General features: G+C 37.3%; 1 protein-coding gene across 3 annotated transcripts in view; it reads left to right on the top strand.

Annotated features, from left to right (window-relative positions):
- Positions 1-19,097, top strand: part of BNIP2 (BCL2 interacting protein 2) — a 32,779-nt gene extending 13,682 nt beyond the window's left edge. The window contains exons 1-9 of one of the 3 annotated variants that reach the window (XM_072402276.1): positions 258-917; positions 3,102-3,284; positions 6,568-6,744; positions 8,930-9,032; positions 10,179-10,310; positions 11,055-11,141; positions 11,227-11,325; positions 12,657-12,692; positions 15,064-19,097. In XM_072402276.1, coding sequence (XP_072258377.1) covers positions 848-917; positions 3,102-3,284; positions 6,568-6,744; positions 8,930-9,032; positions 10,179-10,310; positions 11,055-11,141; positions 11,227-11,325; positions 12,657-12,692; positions 15,064-15,115 — 939 coding nt within the window. In that variant the 5' untranslated portion in view covers positions 258-847 and the 3' untranslated portion in view covers positions 15,116-19,097. Of the gene's footprint in view, positions 1-257; positions 918-3,101; positions 3,285-6,567; positions 6,745-8,929; positions 9,033-10,178; positions 10,311-11,054; positions 11,142-11,226; positions 11,326-12,656; positions 12,693-15,063 lie in introns of those variants that run through there. The other 2 variants (XM_072402274.1, XM_072402275.1) reach the window with 2 other exon arrangements.
- The last annotated feature ends 5,131 nt before the right edge of the window (positions 19,098-24,228 follow it).

The raw sequence follows: 24,228 nt of genomic DNA on the forward strand, positions 1-24,228 counted from the left end.
TCACGCAAGTATCTACCTCCTGGCTATATCTGCATGCTCCTTGGTCTGCTTGTCTATGCCTGCTTGTTTTAACCTTTTTGTGGTTGTTCCTTTTGTCTGCACCCTTATGATTCACTTGTCTTCACGACAGATTATGGGAGCACACCTTTACTTATTGGTGTCCTGGCAAAATGTAGAAAATATAAAACAATATTAGTATGTAACTAAGATATCTGCAATGGTTTTAATAACTTTTATTATGATGGACATTGAGGGCTACTGTGCTAATGTCTTGATCTGAAAATGCTAGGTGCTTGGCTTCTGTGTCAGCTCTCTATCATTGATGTCTGATGAATTTATTTGGAACAAGCGTATTGATAGCTTTGACTTGATTTACATGCATGGTCCATGTTTTAGTAGTTGACACAGACAGACAAACAGAATTTTCAGACTCGGGTGCATTGGTAGCCCTCCTAAAGGTGTTTTTTTAGACGTTTGTTAGAAACACAACATTTCTTCCAATAGATCAGAATACAGCCTCATGTCATACTGTAACTGGGCAGTAAAACTAAATGTGAGGGCCAGCTTGATTATAGCAGATCGCTATAGCAGATGTCAATGTTAAGTGAAAACCAGGTCACACATACAAACCCCATCCATCTATAGCATCACTGCTGGTTATTATGGTTTCCAGCACTGTCCACATAGCTAAATGCTCATTTAAACCACTCACAACCAGCAAGATGTCCGTATTGAGCAGCACAAATGATGAGTCTGTATTAATGGAGCACAGTCTGTACAAGCATCATCCATCAGGTATGAATAATACATGGGGTTACAGGACATTAATACATTTTAGTCAAGGCACATGTCTTGTTTTGTTATCTTTCTGCTCCTCATTAAAGCCCAGCAACTGAGTGGACTGGATCTCTATACAGGTACAACTGAAAGTGGTCAGAATTGTGAGGAGCCCCTGTGTACACTAGATAGATTGTTTTGAATGTATTAGATGGCTTTTAAAGCCCAGCTAAACCTTCAGTTGATCAAAGCAAATTCTAATATCCAGGTAGATAAGTTCTTACAAACCAGTGTTCAACCTAGAATCCTAGAATTTGGATGGAAGAAATTGTAGGTGAGTGGCAGCCCCTTTATTGTGACTCAGCTCTTTAGTAACCACCCAAAAACAGTCGGGTGATGCACCTACCTAAAAGCAGCTGGAGGGGAACACTGCAAACATTGCATATAAGCAAAGTTGTGGTGTTTTGTTTTTTTTATGAGAAAAATGTGCTTTTACACTGCATTACATCTTATTTTCTCTTTTCTCTGGATTTAGCTGGTGGGAGGGTCAGTCATGTGTGTTCATGTGACACCCAAAGTAGAAAGAACAATAGATGTCGGGTTGTATCCTTATAATACTGTGTAAACCATGACTCCTAATGAGGAAGGAGAACTTGTAGTTACAGGAAGTAAGTGGTGAGCAATTTTAAGACCTCAGCTTTATATTAAATTAAAAGGCATGAGAGATGTTCTTTAGCTACACACTGGGTTTTTTTAATTTGAAAAGCTCCATTCTAAAGGTTATACTAAGCAACATGATTTCTTTAAGAATTTGCCTTTTTCAATTTTGGCTTTAGTTGGACTTTACTTGCCCAATTCTCCTGATCGTTGTTAATACTCTGATTTGTTCTATTGTTTCTTTTGATTTAAAAAAAAATCTCCTATATTTGAACATACTCTATGATATCTTACATCTTGGTTAGACACCTCATTTTGGATCATCAGGGACTGACGCGGCTTTTGTGTTAACTGGTTGCAACATGCTTTGTAAATCTGTCATCCTTCCTGCCGACTACAGATCTCTGTATAATGCAGTCACATCATCCATGCATTTCTATTAGGGATTTCTGTACTTATGTCTTTGTGTTTTGCTTGACATTGGATGTCATTTTTTTATTTTTGATAAGGATATAGAGTTTTTGTTGAAAGTGGTTCATCCTATGTTCATGAAAAGTATAAAGCAGCCATGTCAAAGTAGTGCTGTCAGTGCGGCACAGTTTTACCTTTAATAAGGAGTACATAACCTCCTAGAGCCCTATTCTGATGTGTAGTAGGGCTGGGGAACACAAGTATTTGTAGTATTCCCAAACCTTATCACAGTTCTCATGGTTTTATAACATCTCTAGTGTGCTGTGCTTTATTAGCTTGTTTTAGAACTCCTGACCAGACTCTGTACATAGGCCCATAATATCCTTCTGTGGGCTGATATAAGTAAAATGGATCTCGTAAAAGTACCATTATTATTTTGTGTTCTGTAGTAATGCCAGGCTCCTAAACCAGCCTTATTAAAGCCTGGAACCATTTAAGTGATAAGTCACAGCCTTAAGGATCAATCTGGAAATTCTCTCCATGCAAGGGCAATATTTGTGTGATAGACAATACTATGGCACTACTGTGGCATTCGCTTTTACTTTGTCTGCAGGACATGTGTATGTGTTCGGAAGTTTCACTTTTTAGACAGTGAAGCCAGTGATGCACAAGTTTAACCTATAACTATCTGAAAGATAATGTGTTTTGTTAGCAATTAGTACTCTTAGTCATGTTTGAAAAAAAAGCATTATTTAAAAATTGTACATACATATTTTGATATGGAATTGTGAAGCTTTTGCATCACTTGTAACACTGTTGTCACAGTTTATGTATTTTCATGGATGAAGGGATTATTTAAATGAGCAGGGAGCTAAATCTTGCAGATGCAACTCACTTCTTTGCACTTCCTGGAGGTTACATGAGCTTTGTTGCACCAGTGACAGGCTTTATTCATCTCTATGGATGAATGGAGTTGTATTTAAACACAAGAGAGCACAGAGTTGCACATTATCAGTCAGAAAATAAATGGATTGCTTTCCTATGTATGCCATTATTTTTGCCTGTGCTCTTTGCATTGAATTGGAATGAGAGCTTCATTCATCCTTGGCAATGAATGCCAATCCGTGGTGTAGGAAAAAGCCCATCTAGCTTCTAAGGAGTTCTGAGCTGCGTCTCCAAGACAGTTTACTGCTTGTATAAATGAGGTCCTATTGTAAATAATATCAATGTATTTATTTTCTCTTTATCTTTCTCAGTTCCTAGTCCACTTGAAATCAATGGCGGTAAAAAAAAGAAAAAACTCATAGCACCTAACCTGAGTCTAACACTGGATCGCAGTGATGGTTCCATCTTATCAGAGGACTTGGATGAAAGTGGAGACTTGGATTTAGATGATCTAGATACTCCTTCAGAGAACAGCAATGAATTCGAATGGGAAGGTAAAAATAAAAAAAAAAGTTGATTATTGTACTGTAGCACCCAAAATAAATGACTTGCTTTTCTTTTATTGGTGGTAAACTCTACTAAAAATAAAGAGTTGTCATGGTTGGTTGAATTTGGGAGATGATAACTTATCAGTGTCAGAAGGACTTACTGCATGTAGGTATATTCCATTACTCATTTTTGGAGGATGATTGGTTCCTTTTTTAACACAATTATAGTTGTAAGTGTAACAACTTGTGGTTGAATCAAGGAGGCAAGGGAAGACGCTGGGCACTTCCTAGGTCAGGGGTGGGCAAACTTTTTTAGTCAGGGGCCACAATCTGAAAAAAAATTTGCCAGAGGGGCTGAGTCGATGGTAGAGTAAGCGGGGTTATGCCATCATGACGGCCCTGAAAGTGACGTCATGATGCCATAACCCCGGCCACTCTCCTATCACAGATCTGAGCATGTGATAGGAGAGTGGGCGGGTTGTGTGCAGTGACACAGCCCACCCACTCTCTTATCGCAAGCTCGGATCTGGAGCCGCGGAACACCCAAAGGGCCAGAGAAACATCCCCATCGGGCCCTAGTTTGCCCATGCCTGTCCTAGGTTATAGGTCAACATTGCAGCAGTATGGAAGGCAGACAGATGTCCCACAATCAAACATCAAAGTAGCGTCCTATCTCTAGCCATCTCTTGGATATTGAAGAAATAAATTGTCTGGCACCAAACCCTATTCTTAAAACTTCAGGAATACTTTAAAAAGGATACCTGCACCTAAAGCAAGACTTTTGAATAGCACTGTCCCTGCAAAATAGGCTGATGCTAAGCTTTGTTTCTCAAGGTGTTAGTTGGTTACACCAAAAATGCAGATCAAATGTTGTTACTTGCTGCATTCCCGTACCATGTCGGTAGTGCAGAAATTATTGAATGGGTTGTGAATATGCCGGCAACTGAGCAAGGCGAGAGGAAGCTATTTGAAAAATTGCTGTCAAGCAGGTGAGTTTATTTTATTGCAGAAGAGATATAGTGTGTCCCTTGCATAAGGAACCCACTTGCCCCTATTTTTTTTAACTTTAGGTCTGCTTTAAAGGCTCAGTTTGCTTCTTTAATAAGTACAAGTGGAATAATGTTTGGTGATGTAAAATTTTTGGAGAGCTCAGCAGTAGTCGGTCATGCAGGCTGTTGTGTGGTCTTTATCCATCTGAGAAACTATTTAGCTTCCTTTAAATGGAAGGGCTGTTGTTAGATTTCATGGATACAAATGTATTTATGTATGCATTAATGTAGCACTGACATTTCCACCATACTTTACAGGGTCCAAAGTCTGCAAATGTATTTCAGAGGAGCTTCCAATCTCTTATCTCTATATTAGTTGTATGTTGTGAAATAGTCTAAGGCCAATTTGGAAGCAAGGCAATTAAGCTACTGGTATGTTTTAGGGAAGTGGGTGGAAACTGGAATACCCAGGAAAACCCACCCAAACATGAGAATTCATGGATTACCGGGCTTCTGCAGTAGCAATAGAAAGGCTCTAGCAGTGGTTGTAAACAGAACTCGGCAACAAAAACCTAGTTACAACCACAACCTTGTGAGTCAGTATTGTTTAGGTTTTTATTTCGTATTATTATTCTAAGTAAGCAAGGAGACCATATGCAGGTCAGCCTATTAAAAATATATTTACACCTTTTGACAAGTTTCAGCAGTGTTCAGCAAATGTTTGCTAAAGTTGATGTTGTTAAGCCTAGTGCTTAGTAACAGATTAAACAATGTCCTTGTATTAGGAGTTATCTTTTAGCATATCGTTGTGCATAACCTTGTATAAAGGATTTCTGTGTTTTTTGCAGGAATTATTGGAATTCTTCTGTTTGACAGGAAAGGGGCAGAAAATAGGATATATATTTTTTCATATTTCTAGTAAGGCTCTAATAGAGTATGATTGCAGCACAATTTCTGGGTCCCGCTGTTTTATTGGACTCTGTGTAAGAATATATTTGGAAGACACTTGGATCCATGGGGAAAATTGAACTTGATGTGTCATAGCCATTCCGAGGTAACAGGTTGACTCTCCTGACCTCAAGATGTCATTAAACCCTTTGGGTAATTCACAACAAAGACACATTAAAAATATTAGGCTTATCTCTGTATTATAAAAGATTATTTTTCCTTGGTATAAATTATTTCATGTAATAATACAGCTGGCATGACAACATGTCCAATCAAAGGCCAACGCAACAAAGTAGTTTAACATCCATACACTATGTCTGTCTTCTTATTTTATTTTCTGCTGTTTGCATTACCCAAGGAGAACAGTTTCCTTCTAACAACTAAGACCTGGAAGCAGGCTGCTAGCCGTAGGTCTCCTTTTCTCTATGGTAAGGCCCGTGTACACCTTAGTTTAAGGAAATCTTGATACCTCAAATGAACCACCTAATCGTCAGAAATACTGTGCACTTTTTTTTAATGGGTCCTTTCCTGTTTATGTTTTAGATGTCTGATCTAATTCATGTCCACACATTAATTTATATCTGATTGTTTGCTTGCCTGCTCCACAACAGCGATCTGTATACCTTGTACTTTTTTATGCAATTCAATTGATGAACATTTGCAAGCTATTGTCTGCATATTTTCCTGTTTGTGAACAGACTCTGGGTACAGTCAGAGCATTTTGAAATTGTATTTTTTATTCTTACCAGAGCGCAGTGTTCACATACATATAAGAAAAAGATAAACTCTTAAAATGAACTGCTCTTAAAAAAAATTCTATTTACATATTAATTAAAAACAAATCTTTTGAAACAATGAATGGTGTCACCCCTGCTATAAAACGGATGAAATTGGTTAATAAATCTGTAGCATATTACAGGCAGACGTGAGAGCCATCGTTTTTAGGAGGAAATATGATAAAATAGGGCAACAACAGATTATGCGAACGGATTGAGTGATTAAATGGCTTAAGAACATGTGCAGTTTTTGCCGTATGTGTGCAAAGCAGAGCAGTTTTTTTCCCCACTTCTTTTTATTGAATTGACTAACATTTAGCTTTCATATATTTGAAACTATACAGAAGAAGAATTCTAAAATATAAGTTTGAGTATCTAAGAATACCATTCTAGCTAAGCAGACCAGTCTCCCAAATCAGTGTATTTTATTCTTACAATTGTTGGTATGCCAATTTTTAATTTAAGCCGCAGAAATAAAAAAAAAAATGTGCTGTTCCCAGAAGAGAAAAGTGGTTAATGATGATTGGTATAATTATTTATTGATTTTCAGCTTCATCTCAATGTCTTTCTTTGCAGATGACCTCCCAAAACCAAAAACTACTGAAGTACTTCCAAAAGGATCGATTCCAGAGTATTCTGCTGCAGAGGAGAAGGAAGAGAGTAGGCGCTGGCGTATGTTCAGGATTGGAGAACAGGATCACAAGGTGGACATGTCCGCTATCGAACCTTACAAAAAAGTGATCAGCCATGGAGGTAAGAAAGGTTCCCTGGCGTTGCGACTGAATCCATTTGTTTACCTGCTTTAGGAAAAGCAGATGTTGGAAATACATTTGGCTGAAGTTCAATTATGTGACTGTGACCATTTTTTATAGAAAAGTTATTCATTTTGGTTAAATTAGCCAAAGAGCTAATTCAGCAGGGTATCATCCAGACTTCTATACTCTTAAAGCCTTCTACCTCTTTAGTGGTTCATTCTCCTAGAGCAGTGGTCCCCAACCTTTCTGACAGCAGGCCCTCGTAACATAGAATAAAATTTAGCCACAGCCCAATATATGTACCGCACTACTCGCTACGCTATTCTCCGCAGCTCGGCCTCCTGTCAGCACACTAGCTGAGAATAGCGGAGTAGTGTATGATAGCTGGTGTGCTGTCAGGTGGCAGAGCTGCTGGGAATGGCAGAGAAGTGTAAGCCTTACATACATTGCTCTGCCATTCTCAGCAGCTCCTGCGTAAGCTGTGTGAGTAGAGCCGCCTGCTCTCCCGCTGGTTGTGCTCCTTCTGTCATACTTTTACTGGCTTTGGAGCAGTGTAAGGAGGGCCGCCGGCACTACTGCTGCCTCCGCTTCTGCTTCCTGACATTTGCCACCCCCAACTCACCAGCCACAGACTGGCACCAGACTGTGGCCCGGGGGTTGGGGACTGCTGCCCTAGAGCACTGAACGCATATTATATTTTTCATCCCCAGGCTTTGATGTCTCGGGTTTGTAAAGTAACGACCTTGCAGCTAGATTTAGGCACAGGGTCACAAAGGTTGCTCTCGGATTTATTTTTACCATTTACTGCTTTGTGATATCCTAGTGGTCAAGATCTAGGATTTTTGCTGTGTATTTCATGGACAGAAAACAAATTAGCGTTGTTTTTGTTTGTAAAAAAAAGTATGTAAAATACTTTTCTATGTTCATTGAACTACACAGCAATTGTTGGCTGTTGTTGATATGGTTGTTGTTGTGGATATTGCCTAACACCTTCCTGCTTCTTACTAAAGAAATATCAGACTGGTGGGGTTGGCATTTCAGTATCTCTTTAAACACTCATCAATAATGAGCACAAGTATTTGTCACGTTCCAACAGATATCGTTTTGCTAACTGTGATTTGAAAAAATCTGTTGTAATTCTTTATGTGTAAACATACTGCCAGATAAACAGTATTTCATGTAGTCCAAGCAGGCCATTGTGCACTTTGTGCCAATCTAAATGAATACATCTAGATGTATCAGCTGTACAGGTCTGTGCCTGTTATAGAAGACTTTATGCCTACATAAACAAACCTATCTTGTATCATGAAGATTTTCTTCCTGGAGAACTGTCAATAGCCCCGAGTTATTTTTGTTTTATTTTGACCAGCAAATATGTTGCATTATTTACATTCCAGTAAAGGTCAACATAGCATAGACTGACCACCATTCCTCAAGGGAATTGCTAATGGTTGCTAATTCACACTGTTCTCATTAAAGATTTAGGAGATGAAAACCTCAGCTTTGGTAGAGAGTAAAAGCTAACATTACATTATGTATGTAACATAAAAATAAACCTTAAAACTGTCTTATGGTTTAAACAATCTTATTTGTTTTCTATTGTATTGTATGTAGTAAGTTTAGCTGATGGATAAATACACAAGACGTTTCATCTGTTAAATTTCTTTGTTACAAATGTACACATACATAAGACATTTTAATACCTAAAACTATTGGTGCTTTGAATAAATATAGCATCCAGAAAAGACAAGAATTTAGAACTTGGAAATACATCTTATTTACATATAATTTGCATACATGTTATAGTTTACTAGAAGCTTCTCTAGTACTAGAAGGTTTTTTCTAGCTTTTATTTTTTACTGGTTTTTCTACAACAGCCTAGAAAAGGTAAGAAGTTAATGTTATGCGCAGGGTATGAAAATAAAATAAAAATGCATAAAATTGTTTGTAAAACACATGGTAAAGGAAATGCATTTTACTAATTTCTGCAATTACCAGATCTACGTGGGCCATACCAGTGGATAGGGCTGTGTTTTCATGTAAAGTGTGTAACAAACTCTTGCTATCTAAGACATGAGTATTTTTACATGGAGAACACAGCGCCATCTACTGGAGGCCTACGTTTTCAACGCTGTGCTTATTATGTTTTTTTTTTTGTTTTGTTTTGATTTTCTTTTTTTTAGGTTATTATGGTGATGGTTTAAATGCAATTATTGTGTTTGCGGTGTGTTTTATGCCTGAAAGCAATCAGCCTAACTATCGATACCTGATGGACAATCTTTTTAAGTAAGTAATCATGTATATCTGACCTAAATGTAACAAAATACCAAGTCAGCTTGTTCAATACTGGGCAACACTTCTACCCCATCTTGATCTTGCCGGGAGGATTGTGACCTCCTTTGTCCAAGTAAAAATGCCAGGTTTGAAGCAAGTATAGTTTATAAATTTTATCCTTTGCTTTTTTTTTTTCTCCCCCAATTGTGGCTATTATTGAAAAGGAGGACCTTGCAGGTCTGCTTCCAGAGTACTTCCCTAAACCAAGGCAGATAAAGACAAGCAGTGTAATTTACTATTATTTACATGTTTTTTTTATACAACGATCATAAGTACCAGAAAATTCTGTTTGCTTGGAGTGTAAAATCCATTACAATTGTAACTCTTGTAATTGTGGGGGGGGGGGACAAATCATGAGCATAAGAAAGTGCTCTCCAAAGAACCAAGAATCATTTCTGATACAAATAATGTTTTTTTTTCAAACTGGTTTTACCACGGCCTTCTCTAGGAAAATAAAATGTTTAAATAGTGAATTTAAAGTTGTGCCACATTTTAGCACGGTGATTTCATGTACAAGAACTGTTCATGCATGTTGTCTAACATTACAATTATTTTATTATGGTAAATAATCATGCTCAAAAAAAATTTTTTTTTTGCCAATAAAGAAAAAAAAATTGCAGCTTTTTTTGTTTAAAATCTCCCAGGGAATGATCCCTTTAAACATGACCACACATTACAAAGTTTAATCTGAAACTTCTTGGTTATTTCCTTACAAAGCAGATATTGATAAATCTAAACAATGTATTCCATTTTTAACTACACAGGAATGTCATCTCACTGCACAATAAATCCAAAGAAAATTGTACAAACAGATCACTTTGTACATGACCAGCTTAAGATCTTTCCATAAGGTTTGAAGTACTCTGCACTTGTCAGCATCACTTCACCCCCTACACCATGACTTTATTATCAGTGCTTAAGCATGGGGAAAGGCATCAATGATTACACTTCTCTTTGCTCATTCTTAATTTGTATTCCCAGCAAAATCATTTTTTCTTTTCTTTTGTTTTCTGCTTCCTACGAGAAGTGGTGATAAGAAAGCTATCTGTTTGGGATCAGCATTGACACTAATATTTGCTATGTGTTAAACACTTTCAGGTATGTTATCGGCACTTTGGAAATGCTTGTTGCAGAGAACTACATGATAGTTTATTTAAATGGAGCCACAACAAGAAGGAAAATGCCAAGTCTGGGCTGGCTTAGAAAATGTTATCAGCAGATTGATAGAAGGTAAGCCTGTTGTTCAGGAGTCGCTTTATAAACTCTTAGAAAACCCTTTGACTTTCTCTATGGAGGCAAATTAACACCCTCAGTACTTAAGTGTTTATTTGTAATTCATACTAAAAATCCAAGGGATAACGTGCATTACATTGGAGGGTATTAGCTTGCATTTTGAATATTTATCTTTGAATTTTTTGTTAATCATGTGGAATTATGCCGCTTGCAGGTTTTTTGTTTTGTTTTTGATTTTTGCTTGTTCCCTTCATTTTACAATAAAACACAATTCATTAAACAGTTCATAATAAAAGCAATATATATTGTTTTTATAGTCCATGCACTTAGCTGTGCTTGAACATTCTGCCAAGTATTTGATGGTGAGGTCACAGTCCTCAACTTTGATGTTTCAAGAGCAGAGAACATGAGAGAGACCTGTGCACCATCTGTGTAAACCGCCTTGTACAGCCTTAGTCAGTTCTCTTATAGATATCTTCCACCTCTGCTGTCATGTTCTGCATTAATATATGTTTTATTTCTTCAAAAATGAGCCCTAAGTCTATAGTCTAAATGTTGCACTGGTGTGTCTAGGTCTGTAGCTAAAACACTTTGTTTGAATCTGTAGGAATATTTCTATTTCTAAGTACACACTAGAGATAAGGATGAATTTCGATGGATGTCTTGGTCTGATCTTTATTCATCTGAATAAAAGACACTTAGAAGAGCAATAGATCAATTTTGTGTATTCTTTGTTTTCAGGTTGAGGAAAAATCTGAAGTCTCTCATCATAGTTCATCCTTCCTGGTTCATCAGAACTCTCTTAGCTATTACTAAACCTTTCATTAGGTAATGAAGACTTCATTTCTGTAAAAATACTTCTTGTATTTTGTTATGTTAATATTATGGTTAACAGATTTTTGTTTTTTCCTAGCTCAAAATTCAGCCAGAAAATAAAGTATGTCTTTAGCCTGGCAGAATTGGCAGAACTTATTCCTATGGAGTATGTCAGCATACCGGAGTGCATAAAAGAGTATGTGACATTTTGTTTCAAAATGTATACAGTTTTCTGTATTTTTTGTTTCATATCTTCCTAGCACACATATACCTTCTCTCACCCTACCTTTTCCCCCCCTTTCTGTTGTCACAGGTCTATATTTAAAGCCACTACCTTTATTACTTGTCTGCACTAGCATGGCTCTGACAATGTCTGTAAACAAGGAATTATAGACCTAGGTATTTACTGGGACAAGGGAGATGGGCTAGGGTTTGCTAAAAACTGCAGTCACTTGCTCTGCAGTTGTTGCAAAAGAGTACTGCCACCGAGGACTTTGAAACACACTTATTGTTAAAGATTTAACACTTCATTCCGTATGCAGATTATTATTTTAATATGGCTTTTCTTCATGCTTACCTTAAAGGTTGACTCCAGGCAACCAATTAAATACATAGATAATGATGCAGGAAGACCATTTTTCTTTTCCTTGTATTGCATTTCTTTCCCTGTCCAAGTTCTGCTGTAGCAAAAGCCTGATGATACCAGGGTAAATGCAGGTACTCGCCCTATATCTGTTAAAAATATATATATACACACACAATGTATTTATAAATACAGCGCTGCAGTAATTTGTGATTACCTGGAGTCTATCATTAAGAATCATGGAGCATAGCAAAATGATGATTCCCTCCAATACATTATGGTTTTTGTAAGCAGCCCTGACACTTGCCATTTTGCTGTGCAAGCATCATTGTTCAGCTAAAGATCCAAACATTGGATGCTGAACAATAAAAGAAAACATGCAGAACATGTACTAAACTATTTGGGCTAGTACACCAATCCAGGTCTGATAATTGGGTGGCTCTGTTGCTCTTTATACTGCCAAAATAAACATTTAAAAAATGTTAAAAAGTGAATGTAATGTTGCTTGTTTGTATTTTACGATGCGGGATATATTTAACAGCATTAAGGAACTAGCACGCTTTAATTAGACATAATGAACTTTCTGTTCAAGCACTGATGCTTTATCTGGGACTTTAGATTATATTACAGGCACATACAGCAGACTGATGGGCCTATAGCAACTAGAGTCCACGTTTTATTTACCATAAAAAGATAGAACAATTATTATGTTCTATGCACAGTTATCTGGCTTCCAAAGTAATATAACTTTATATGGGGTACTAGGTATTAATGCCATTCTTTTAATGGGATCCATTTAGCTATATTTTTTTTTAAACGTATGTATGTTTGTATTGTGGTTGTTGTTGTTATACACATGTATGCAGTATGATACTGGTATTGCTTTTCTATCCTAAACAGTGTCTAATTTTCTGTTTACTGAATTCCAACTCTTTCCTACTAAGGTTTGACGAAGGAAAATGTAAAAAGAAAAACAAAAGGTATCTGCGCACCTTTAATGGGCTGCACCAAGACAAGTCCATCTACTCTGCACTAACTAACCCTTCCCCTATTGGTTGGCTTCCAGAATACCATATTGCATTAGTAAATATAAACATGTACAATAGACATAGCCTAACTTTGTGACCATTAGAAATGTGGATTTCTATATCTTTACAGGCCTTTATAAACTGGTTTCCTTAGTTAGTTTGCTCTGAACCACACATGCAGCTGGAATTGAATCCTAATGCACAGCTGACAAAATATTATTAAGATACAAATGCATTCAAGCCTGAGAGAACTCCTAGCATGTGTTTTGTCCCTTCTAAAATTAATATTGCATGGTTCTTCTTTCTCTTTTTCTTTTTTATTGTTTTGTGAGCAAAAGTAAAGTTAAAAACTGCTTGTTTAATGTAATGTTTGTATTTGCTGTGCACAAGGTTTCAAGCTAACCAATACATCACAATGGAGAATGTTTCTGGTTTCAGTCTCTCACACTCTATCATTATCTCTTCATGCAGCCAATGATCAGTGATATTTTATTGAACCTGCAGTCCTTGCCTCTAAATGAAATGCTATCTCCCCAACCATAGCTTGCATGAGCTACATTCCGTTAACCCTAATTCGGCTTCAACATTGCACATCTTAATTGAAAGCCCAAATCAATCCAAATATCTTATTCCTTCCCAATTACACATTGCTGTCGCTTTTACGACAAGTTTTTAAAAATCCATTAGCTTGCTATTTTTTTTCTTTTTAAGCGTTTTATTTTGCAGGCTGTACATTGCTGCATTTGTAGCATGTAAAACCACTGAATGCAAATGTTTGTATACTTATACTGGGATATTTTATTTTGTGTGTTAGCCTTCAGTAATACATATTTATATCTGACAGAAGTATATAATTTACCCTACAAGTTGTAAGTCTCCTACCAGATCCCCACAGAATAATTATATCATAGCAATATGACAGATTCAGTGTCAGGAAAAGCTGTTGCCCCTGTGGTCTGCCCCCAGGTTTCATGTAAGCTTTGTTTATTCTGATTTATTATTGTAATAAAATAAAGTGATAGTAGACACAAACATCACAGCAAATGTGTAAGGCTGTGTATACTGCTGCAATTTTCATTGCTGCAACCTCTTTCATAGTTTCCACTATCGCTGTACGCATGTTAGATTCTTGCCAGAGATGAGCCAGACTATTCCTATAGAGTGCGAATCGTCTTATGTGTGTACGTAGCCCATACAGGTCAACATAAATTGCATAAAGATGGCAGGTTTCCCTCACCTATGTGTCTGTGCACAGGACATTTAGTTGGTTGCAGTGGTGCTAGACTTATGTGTTAAAGCAGGACTAAACCCTGCTATACTCACTTGTTCTCCTTCCATAGCAGGGCAGTGCGTGGGAGTTTATTTAGTCCTGGCAAGTGCAGGGGCAGCAATGATTGCTGGGTATCCAGCAATCCAGTAGCTCAGGGTTTATGAAAGTTAATCCAAGCAATCAGACAAGTAATAATGATTTTTGCAGAAGGGAAAACTAGAAATGTACTAGAAATGATTAATTCACAAAGCAATGTTATTTGTGCAAACAATTGTCTTTCTGCAGGTTATATGGCTTTTGGATGGGCACATCATTCTTTTTTTTTTTTTTAAACCAGCAGCATAAACTTGACAGAAGTTGAGCTAAGTAATGTAAATACTTAACCAACATGTTTTTCAAACTTCATAAGTTCATGTAGTATTATGAGTATTTTCATATAAACCAATGACGTATGCAGCACTTTAGTGAACATTTGGAATACTTTGATCATGTCCATAGTTCTCCCCAGAGGTTTTTAGCCGGTTGCTCCGCCCGGCTGATTTGAATACCCCGCCCAGCTCTCGGCAAAAAAATTTCTGGGGAGAACACTGATGTCTATAGTGAAACACTTTTACTGAGGCCTCACAAAAGCAGAAAAGAAAATGTGTGGAGCAATCTGTATTTTCCGAAGTTCGATATGGTTCTGTTTAACTATTCTAGGCACTGAAATGGTATTTCTTATTATTATGCTAATATACTATATAAATCAAACATGCCCTAAATTAATTGCCCTTGGTAAGAAACACAAGTCTAGGCTCGTGTGATTGGTTTTTGGAATCTTTAAAATGAACTGAACGGTTACTTGAGGTTTGCTTGGCTTTAGCCAGTCAGTAATGTTTTATGACTTAATATAAATATATATATATGAATAATAGTTATTCATTGATCAGCATTTAATACACATGTCCCCTTTACAACAATATAAGGTGTTTGTTTTAACAAAATGCAGAATTTTATAGTCCCATTTGGAAACTTTTAGCTAACATTCCTCTGCTTTTTTTTTTCTTGTACTAGAGTTGACAAGGATCTTAACAAGAAGAGTGAAGACCAAGTCAGTGAGCAATAATACTGCCGATATCTGACAAAACTAGAAGCCGTCCATCATGGAAAGAAAGATCGTCTGTTTCTTCTATTCGCAGTATCTAGTTGTATAGGTTTTGTGCTCCAAAAGGTGCCTTTTCAATAGTGACTTTGGGATCTATCGCCAAGAGCTGACACCCCCATGGAAGCAGACTGTTACAAGATTGCAATATACTTACACCACACTACTGGTGCCCTACATAATATACATTTGTGTAACTGTTTTTGGAGTACCAATTAATGTATGAGAAGATAGTGACAGAAAAACTGACTTTGCTTGCTCATATTCTGGAGTCAGGACACCATCTGATGTTGCACAATTATGCACAAACTGTTGATTTTTTGAATTATTGCATATGTGACAAAGGCATAAGGCAAATGTATTGTGGATTGCTTGAGCTTTTGTATGCACTTTTTGCCATATCATTTTATCCGCTTTGTGTCTGTAACACCTAGAAGCAGTAAGGGGATTTATTAGTATGTCCATTGGATTAGAGAAGGTGATAAATGCATTGAATATCGCCCGTAGTAGGAAATACAAACATCTGTCACAGGTAGTATTGCAATGTGTATGACATAGTGTGTAGGGGTTTTAGAGTAGTCTGAATGTGACCGTGTCAGAAAGAAGTATATTCGTCACAGCAGTATTGAAGTGATTAAGTTGTTCTTCAGTGGGCTTTTTGCACTTTAGTAAACCTAGCCCACATCCTGGCATATTGTAAAGAAGACCTGGAAGTCCTTGAATGACATTGTTTCCGTGAACAGATTTCATTTCATTTGCATTTTTAAGTATAATTAATAACTTTTTCATATATCCTGTGGCTAGTTTGTATTCTTAAAAAGTGCTAACAATTGTCATTATTTGCAATGTAACAATACTTGCACTAGTCATGAGGTCAAATGGTGGCCCTGTTGATGAATTCAGAAGTCAAATTCCTCTAGTAAAGGCTATGACACTGCCAATTTTATACTTGAAATTTGTAGTAGCCACCAATTTCATGTTATGTGGCAAAATGTAACTGTTTATGGTACATGGAGCTACACATTACATGTGTTACATATTTATCTCCAGCTTCATGAAATACCAAGCCAAGGGACCTAACTAAAGTTCCACTTCATCAAACAGGACACCAAACAAGATCAATTTGTAGCTGTTACATGATTGCTTGTGTGACGTTGCCCTTTTACAAGCATTCAGAAAGGTTATGTTAACATACTTTTGTTTTTGCATTGGAAAAGCAATATACACAATTTAGCCCCCCAAGTCATGGTTAAAAGAATCTTTGCGTGCCTTTAATTTATGCCATCTACATGTACAGATTGTGTAAAGTGTTAAAAGCTTTCAGAGTTTTCTGATATTCTTTTACTTTGTCTTTGCAAGTATGCATATCATGTAATTTAATAGGTATTCGATCTAGTGTCGTCAGGCTTTGTTGGTTAAAAGGAAAAAACTTTTGGTATCAGTCTGGGGCGCTTCAGGGTTTATTCAGAGTTCAGTGCAGATGACCTGCATCCAGCAGGTTTTGCATTCCCATAGACTTGCATAAAGAGAGAAGCGATTCTGAAACCAACAAAAGCCTGCTGGCTCTAACTTTATAGGGCTCATGCAATATTGAAGTGCAAAAAGCAATAAATATGTGCTGCAGCACATAGCATCATTAGTTTATTGAAGGAGTTTCAGCTTTAGATGAATTCTAATTGGCTACTGCAATGTTGAACTAACCCACGTGTTCTCTGCATCTCATAGACTACATATGGATAGATCCACGTGTCTGTCAATGTTTGCACTTGAGTATGAAGAACTATGAAAAACAATTTGCAGTTTGAATAAATGATACATATGTTGGTGCAATGGACAATATAAAGCAGCAATTTGATATAATGTGAACATTACTTGGGCTTTACATACCTTGTACACATTGAGAGTAATGCCTTTGATGCTGGCATGTGATATCTTGCCTGGTGTTGGCTGTAACTCTTGGAAATTTGATGTTGTAACTGACTTTTAGTACCTTGGAAGAAGAAATGTTAATGGTTTTATAAAAAATGTAATTAAAATATAAGATGGGATTTTAATCTTGTTTTGTTACGGAGATAGTTGAATACGCACAACAAATTCCACTGTCACAAGGCACCTGACAGCACTATGTGTGAACCATGGCATGTGACCTCAATGACTGTTGACACAGAAATATCACCAGCATAAAGTCTTTCATAATTATCACAATTGTACTAAATAGGCTCTTAAACTGCAACACGGGCACAGAGTTCTGCATTCGCATTTTGTACATGCGTACCTTCACATGTACGTGTGTGTTCACATGTGCTCTGAATACTGGTTTACTTGGGGATCCTGTGGTCTTGGCCACTTTGAGGTGAAGACAATAGCATCCATGTGTGCATAAAACTTCTAATAAATATATTGAGCAATCAAATATTTATAAAGCATGACAAAGTAATTATGAATCAGTATTTTGGTATACTAGGTGATATATTGCATTTTTTTGTAGTGATTTAAAAACAACTTTCATAGTACAAAATATTCTGAAGTCATCCATCCTGCTTCCTTTTCTGCCAGCCCCCTGCTGCCTCTCAAATCCTAATTGTGGTCAGTATGGCCACAATAATGCTTGAGAATAATGTATTTCCTTGTCTGGGTAATGCCATTGCGGTCAGTGTAAATGCTGGGTTGTTAAGCACCTGGTGGGCTAGCAATGTCACAGTTGGTAAGGTGAATTGGGTTGGTAAGTAACTTGGCAGGCTGATCATTGTCAAGGGTGGAACCACCACATATTGTGATAATTGAGAATAAATAAGTTTATATAACCTAATACTGTGATACTCTCCTTGAATAATCGCTGACCTCCCCCCTTTATTGTCAGCTCAACATGTTTATTTTAGCACCTCAAAACTTTTAGCACCCGCACAGAAGCACATTTGTCGCGTGCATTCTACTTTTAGTATGTGTTCTGTAACCATCTGGTACCAACAGATAAAATCTGATTGATCAGTAAAATCTGGCAAAAATAATCGGCATAAATGGATGTTTTTGTTTACAACACCAAAATTTCCCCAACTAAACAGCACACAGATTGCCATGAATACAATTGTTATCTATAATTCTGTAGATGATCGAGCCATTGATGATAAATGGTCAGTATTTGTTATATCCAGCCTTTAGCAGATAGTGTATGTGTACTGGCACACAACATCTTGCCAATGGACACTAAGCAATGTAAAAGAACACTGGACTCCGTATAATATAAATATTTGGATTGATCATTTTACATTGGGTTGACTTGTGGTGTGTTTCCTTATGACTTGCAGGGTGGGAACTCTGGATGGTGGGATGGTATATCTGTGTATTCTACAGGGAAATGACTGGCTATGAGGGAATGGTCCCTTCTGAAACCCCGATCCCAAAAATATTGTAATACTATAACTAAAATGAATGCATGTTCTGTTAATGTTGGCCTATTGGATGCACAGGAAACCTATGCTGTCTTTTTACTTGTTTACCATAATACCTACCTTTTTATTATTTTATTAGAATTGTTTGATATATGTACAAAAATCCTTTGTTTTATGTATATAGCATACACACTTTCAACTTTTATCTGGAGAATGCATGTTCTTTATTGAAATATTTATATTCATAAAAAAGGACAGAGCTAATATATATTTTTATGGATTTTTGTGAACAATATTTTATATTGTGCTCCCTGTCCCCTTTTAGCAGGCAAGTGCTCAAACCTTCGTTGACTGTTGTAAAGAACCCATTATAAAGCTGTGGCATACATGTAAGGGTGTTGGCAGGCAATGTTGCTGTTCTCATTGATATATATCATATATGCAAACTTGTGAAATGGCTCATCTAATATCCCTTTGTACTGGGCAGGTAAAATATATATCTATGACTGTGCAAAAAGACCGGTTCATTTTTGTTTAATAAACATCAAATCCAGCTATGAATTGTATGAAGTTGGCTTATTTTTCATAATCTGATTTGAAGAGGGTTTTATATGTAATGGGGTTATCTGCAAAAGAATTAACCAGTTGTTTGTACATTTTGTGTCCCATACAATATATACACATACTGCTCAAGTAATGAAGGGAACACTCAATCAACACAGTATATTACCAAGTCTTTAAAACTTCTTGGATATCCATCTGTCCAAATGGGAAATATAAATGACTGTGAATGAATTATACCTGCTTTGGTGCAAGTGAAAACAACAACTGGTGGACCAAAGGGGCAACAGAAAACCAAGCTAAAAGTGGGAATGGATTTACCACAAACCCTTTCTTTTTTATCTGTTTTGTCATCAGTCTTGCATACTGTACTGGTATTGTACAGCAGTTAATTGATACCTGCAGCTTACCCTGCCTCTAGAGGTAGTCCAAGTCCTCCAGAATTGCACACCCATAAATGTATTTGCAAGAAGGTTTACTTTGTCTCTCAGTATGGTGTTACTAGTAGACAGACCTTTACACTGGACAGGGTCATAAGAGGGAAGGACTTGGGAGCAAGACGGGTGTCTGTCTGCAAGGAGGAACCTTGCCTGAGCCCTGCATTATGATCTCCAGTGGGCTACTTTGTCCTCGTTTCTGCCCTCATTAGGGTGACGTGAGTGCTCACAGCCAAGACATGCAGCTCGATTGCCAGAAACAGCCAAAATTGGCAGGTTTGCCATTGGCATCCTATTTTCACAAAGCATGTGACAAATGTGGGGGTGGCAATGCTGTGGTGAATATCATTCTGCTGACTGTATTATTCAGCATGACCAGTTTGGCAGTGCGTCAGTGATGGCCTGTGGGGGCATATCCTTTAAGGACTTCTCAGACCTCCACGTGATGGTACCCTGACTGATTTTAGGTACTAGGATGATAAGCCCAGACTCATTGTCAGACCTTATACTGGTGCAGTGGATTCTTCAGGTACAGGACAATGTCCAATGTGGCTACAGTGTATAGGCAGTTCCTGGATGAAAGCATTGATGCCATTGACTGGCCTGCACGCTCCCCAGACAATAATCCAGTAAAGAAGTGGCAAGCATAGAAGGTGCAAAGAGTACCGCTGCATGAGGGCCATGCACACTCCCCAGCCACAAGGGGCCCCAAGGTCCAATGTTGGCCAGGTCTGCCACTGATAGTGACCCTCTGGAACAATATGTATCTATGCATGCAACCCTGCCAGGTAGTGCCATAGACTTGAAATCACTGATGCGCATCTCATCAGGAAAACATTGGGAGTACTTACATGCTGGGGGGGTCAAAAATACTGCAGAGCCACATTCACAAAGAATCGACTATTTAGTGATTTTCATTTTTTTACGTTGATTTTATTCACCATGGTTTTGAAGTCCTCAGTGGGTTAATGATTTTTGGTTCCCATTAGTCATTTATACATAATTTTGTTCTCAATCCATTACACAAGGTATATCAAATGTTCAACTTGAATATTTCATTCAGTGAGATCTGATTTGTAAGTTTAGTGTTCCCTTAATTTTTTGAGCAGTGTGTAATGAATTATAGAGAGTTACTTTAATGTTTTACTAGGTTACCAATTGTGTGCTGTAAACTTTTCCTGGCTAAAGAAAGCAAGAGTATAAAAAAAAAAACTCTTCAAATTACAGATTGGATATGAAAAATGGGACCTGTTTAATTATTACCATAACTTCCCTGGTGCATCTCTAAAACATCTCCTATCCCATTGCATCTCAAGGTGCTCTTTTGAAGTCTGGTCACTGTGGAGGCTAGTTGAGTACAATAAATTCATCATGTTCGAGTAACCAATTTGAGATGATTTGAACTTTGTGACATTGAGTGTTATTGTGAGCATTGAGACATTTAAGCAATGCTGGTACTAAGGGACCCAAAGTGTCAAGAAAATGTCCTCTACACCTTTAGACCATGGGCCTGAACCATGTTTTCATGATGTTGACACCAAATTCTGACCTAGCTGAAAGTTGCATCAGAAGTTGAGCCTTAACAGGTCAGGCAACTTTTTCCAGTTTCCACTTGTCCAGTTTTGGTGAATCCTTGGGACCTGCCTCGGGTGCATGTTATAAAGGTGATCACACATAATTTGAATGTTGCTAAACATTTTAAGAATCAAGTGACAAAACCGCTAAAATATTTTGCCATCTGTTGTAGACGGCTTTCAAACCAGCAACTGGTGTAATCTTGGCTACAGGTTCCTTCCAGCTCCCACACACTAAATATGTTGGGCATGAAATATTGTTGGTTTTAGGTGATCTAGGTTGATCACAGAAATGATTCCCAGTTCTTCAACTAGGCTCCACTAGGAGATGAAGCACTTCTGTGTGTGCCTGCTCTGTGATCAATCCGAATCATTTGGGAACACCAATATCCCTTAAGGCACAGATATCATTGTCCCAGGTGTTTTTTCAGAAGAAAAATCCTTTAAATGATAATACCTTCATTTATTATGTTTGTATTGTGTACCCAATAATCCAGCTGCTTAAAGACTTGGCAACTCAAAAGTAGACATAATTTAAGGTATATTAGGCTGAATGTGCAACAATATCTAATTTGCATGTGAATACAAGCATGCAAATACCTGTGGGTTCTATATACTACCTTTTAGATTGTAAGTTCTTTCGGGAGGTCCTCTCCTCCTGTTTCGTTGTTTGTATCTATCATTTACAACCCCTTTTTTTTGTACTGCTCTTTGTAATATGTTGGTTCTTTATAAATACAGTTTAATAATAATTAGATTTAGTAGATATACCTTCAATTGAAATTGGCATATACTGCAGCTATCCAGCCATGTAAAACAGTTTTGCCTAATGGTAGCACTTTTTTTTTAGTTGTAGAATTAAAGCCCATTGATCCTCTTGATAGTCACTAAGTATTTTGAAGCCCAAAAGATTTTTTTTAAAATAATAGTTTTTGCCATTTTATTGGTGTACATAAATGTAAGATTTGACGTTGTTTCTATTTACTCAAGTAATTTCAAGTCTAATGAGAATATTTTACAGTGCAATGTATAAAGCTGCAAAGAACGATTCCAGAGGAAGCATACTTAAAACAGGGTTGTATAATAGGTTTCAACCCCCCACCACACCTCTGGAATGAATGTAGCCCTCAGAATCTTGTCCCTAGCGTCAGGTCTGGTGATGGAACAATCTACACCTATATGACAAGGGTAATTCCCATCCTGTGAAAGTACCCCACCATGCCCCTAGTGGTCAGGCCTGGGATTGGAACATAGGCTACTCATATATGACAGAGCAGGGGGTTGTAAGCTGGACTTGTAACTTTACTTAGTTTGCTTTACTTTACAAGATAAAAGTAACTTTTACTAACCCTGTGTGAGGGGTGAAACACATTTGAAGATTAATGTCTGCATCTTGGGATGTGTTATAAAGGATATGTGACATCTTGTGTCAACATTGACTAAGCAAAGTTTTTTGCATTTATCCTGGATTGGCACTTGTGTGTGGTTTGTTTGTGTATGCTTTGGTAAGAGTTGGACGAGCTCTGAAGCCTGCGCTAGCTGCTGGGGTATTGGTGGTATATTCAGGTCGTTTGCTGTGGTGTGTTTTATTGCAGAATCAGTTTATTGATCACATTCTATTTAAAAGGACTGCGACTAGGTCCAACCTAGATGGTCTTTCCTTTGAACACGTTTGGATGAACTATTAAGTGGTGTATTTATCACATTCCATTTTATGCTGATGAACTGAGCCTATTGTACCACATAATGATAGTGGTGAGAGCTAATTTGTATTCCCCATAAAAGGCTTCCAAGTGAAAATTTGGGTATTTATATTGCTTTTATGACTCTGTTCATTTAGCATCATCAGTATTGTGGCTTTTTTTCTGTGGTGAACATATAGGGGTCTATAGAGACTATTCCAGGTCCATCTGTTTCAGTGGCAGTAATTGATTCTCTAATAGGGAATGTTTTAGTGAATGTTAGATTCACAGCCATAAACACACCCACTGGTTTTATGTGTGTGTAATTTTGGTTCTATGGGAGCAGTGTTTGGTGCTGTTTTTCTTTGATGTAGAATAGAATTAGGTTCTGTACTGGGATAGAAGGTAATATCTTCATATGACAATCACAATTCTCATTCTGACAAAGGACATCTTCATCTTCACAGTGACAGTGATCCCCACTCTATTAACCACCTTGGTTTATCACTAAAGTCATACACATCATTTTTGTAAATACTTCATACTTTTAGATTTCTACACTTACATTGTGTCACTTCATTAGCCCCCTTCACATTTAATTCTCCCTTTCACAGAAGCATTACCACCATGCAAGGCAAGACGGGCTCTAAATCTTAGGACAGCCAGGATCCCGAGAATGAGAGAGGACTGATATGTGCAGGTAATGTCATCGTCACCAAAAACATCACAGAAATGGTGAGCATTTTCTGTCAGAGAAATGTCTGTGTTATTAAGGTATCCTAAGTGCTTTCTCTGGTAAATGTAACCAGATCGATTTACTTCTGCTTAACTGTAAATTCATTAACTAATTCTGTACCACCCGACCATCTTCTAATACCTAATAATGTCTGTGCTCTATCTTTGTGGAGACCTGTATGCAAAGAACAGGTGGAGTTCTACTGCTATTTTAACAAAAAAATTCCTTGTTTCACGCAGCGTAAGAGTTGCCACTTTTGAAGCCAGGTAACTTGAGTTTTCAGACATTTTTCTCACTATGGAATTATACTATACAAAATGGTATAAACTCAAAAATATTGACCAGTTGGAAATAAATATACACACATTGCAAGATCTCTGATTGTTTTATTGAGAGCACTGGTGCCAGAAAGCAAATAAATAGAAATACCAATACAGCCCATAGGGTCATTGCTTTCTACTGCTTCCATTCTTGACAATAGTTAGGGGGGGGCTGAATCTATGAAAGTGTGATAAATAGGATACATGATACTGCAAGACCAGTGATTGTGGCAAAAATACAGAACACAAATATAAAACTATACATGCAAATGACCACAGAACAAACTAGCTATGTTTGGGTACATGTAACCATCATGTAACCATCATGTAACCATCATGCTCCATCTCCCTTCTAGAAACCTCTAAGTTAGGTAACCA

This window comes from Pyxicephalus adspersus, chromosome 2 (genome assembly GCF_032062135.1).
Source record: "Pyxicephalus adspersus chromosome 2, UCB_Pads_2.0, whole genome shotgun sequence".
NCBI lineage: Eukaryota > Metazoa > Chordata > Amphibia > Anura > Pyxicephalidae > Pyxicephalus > Pyxicephalus adspersus.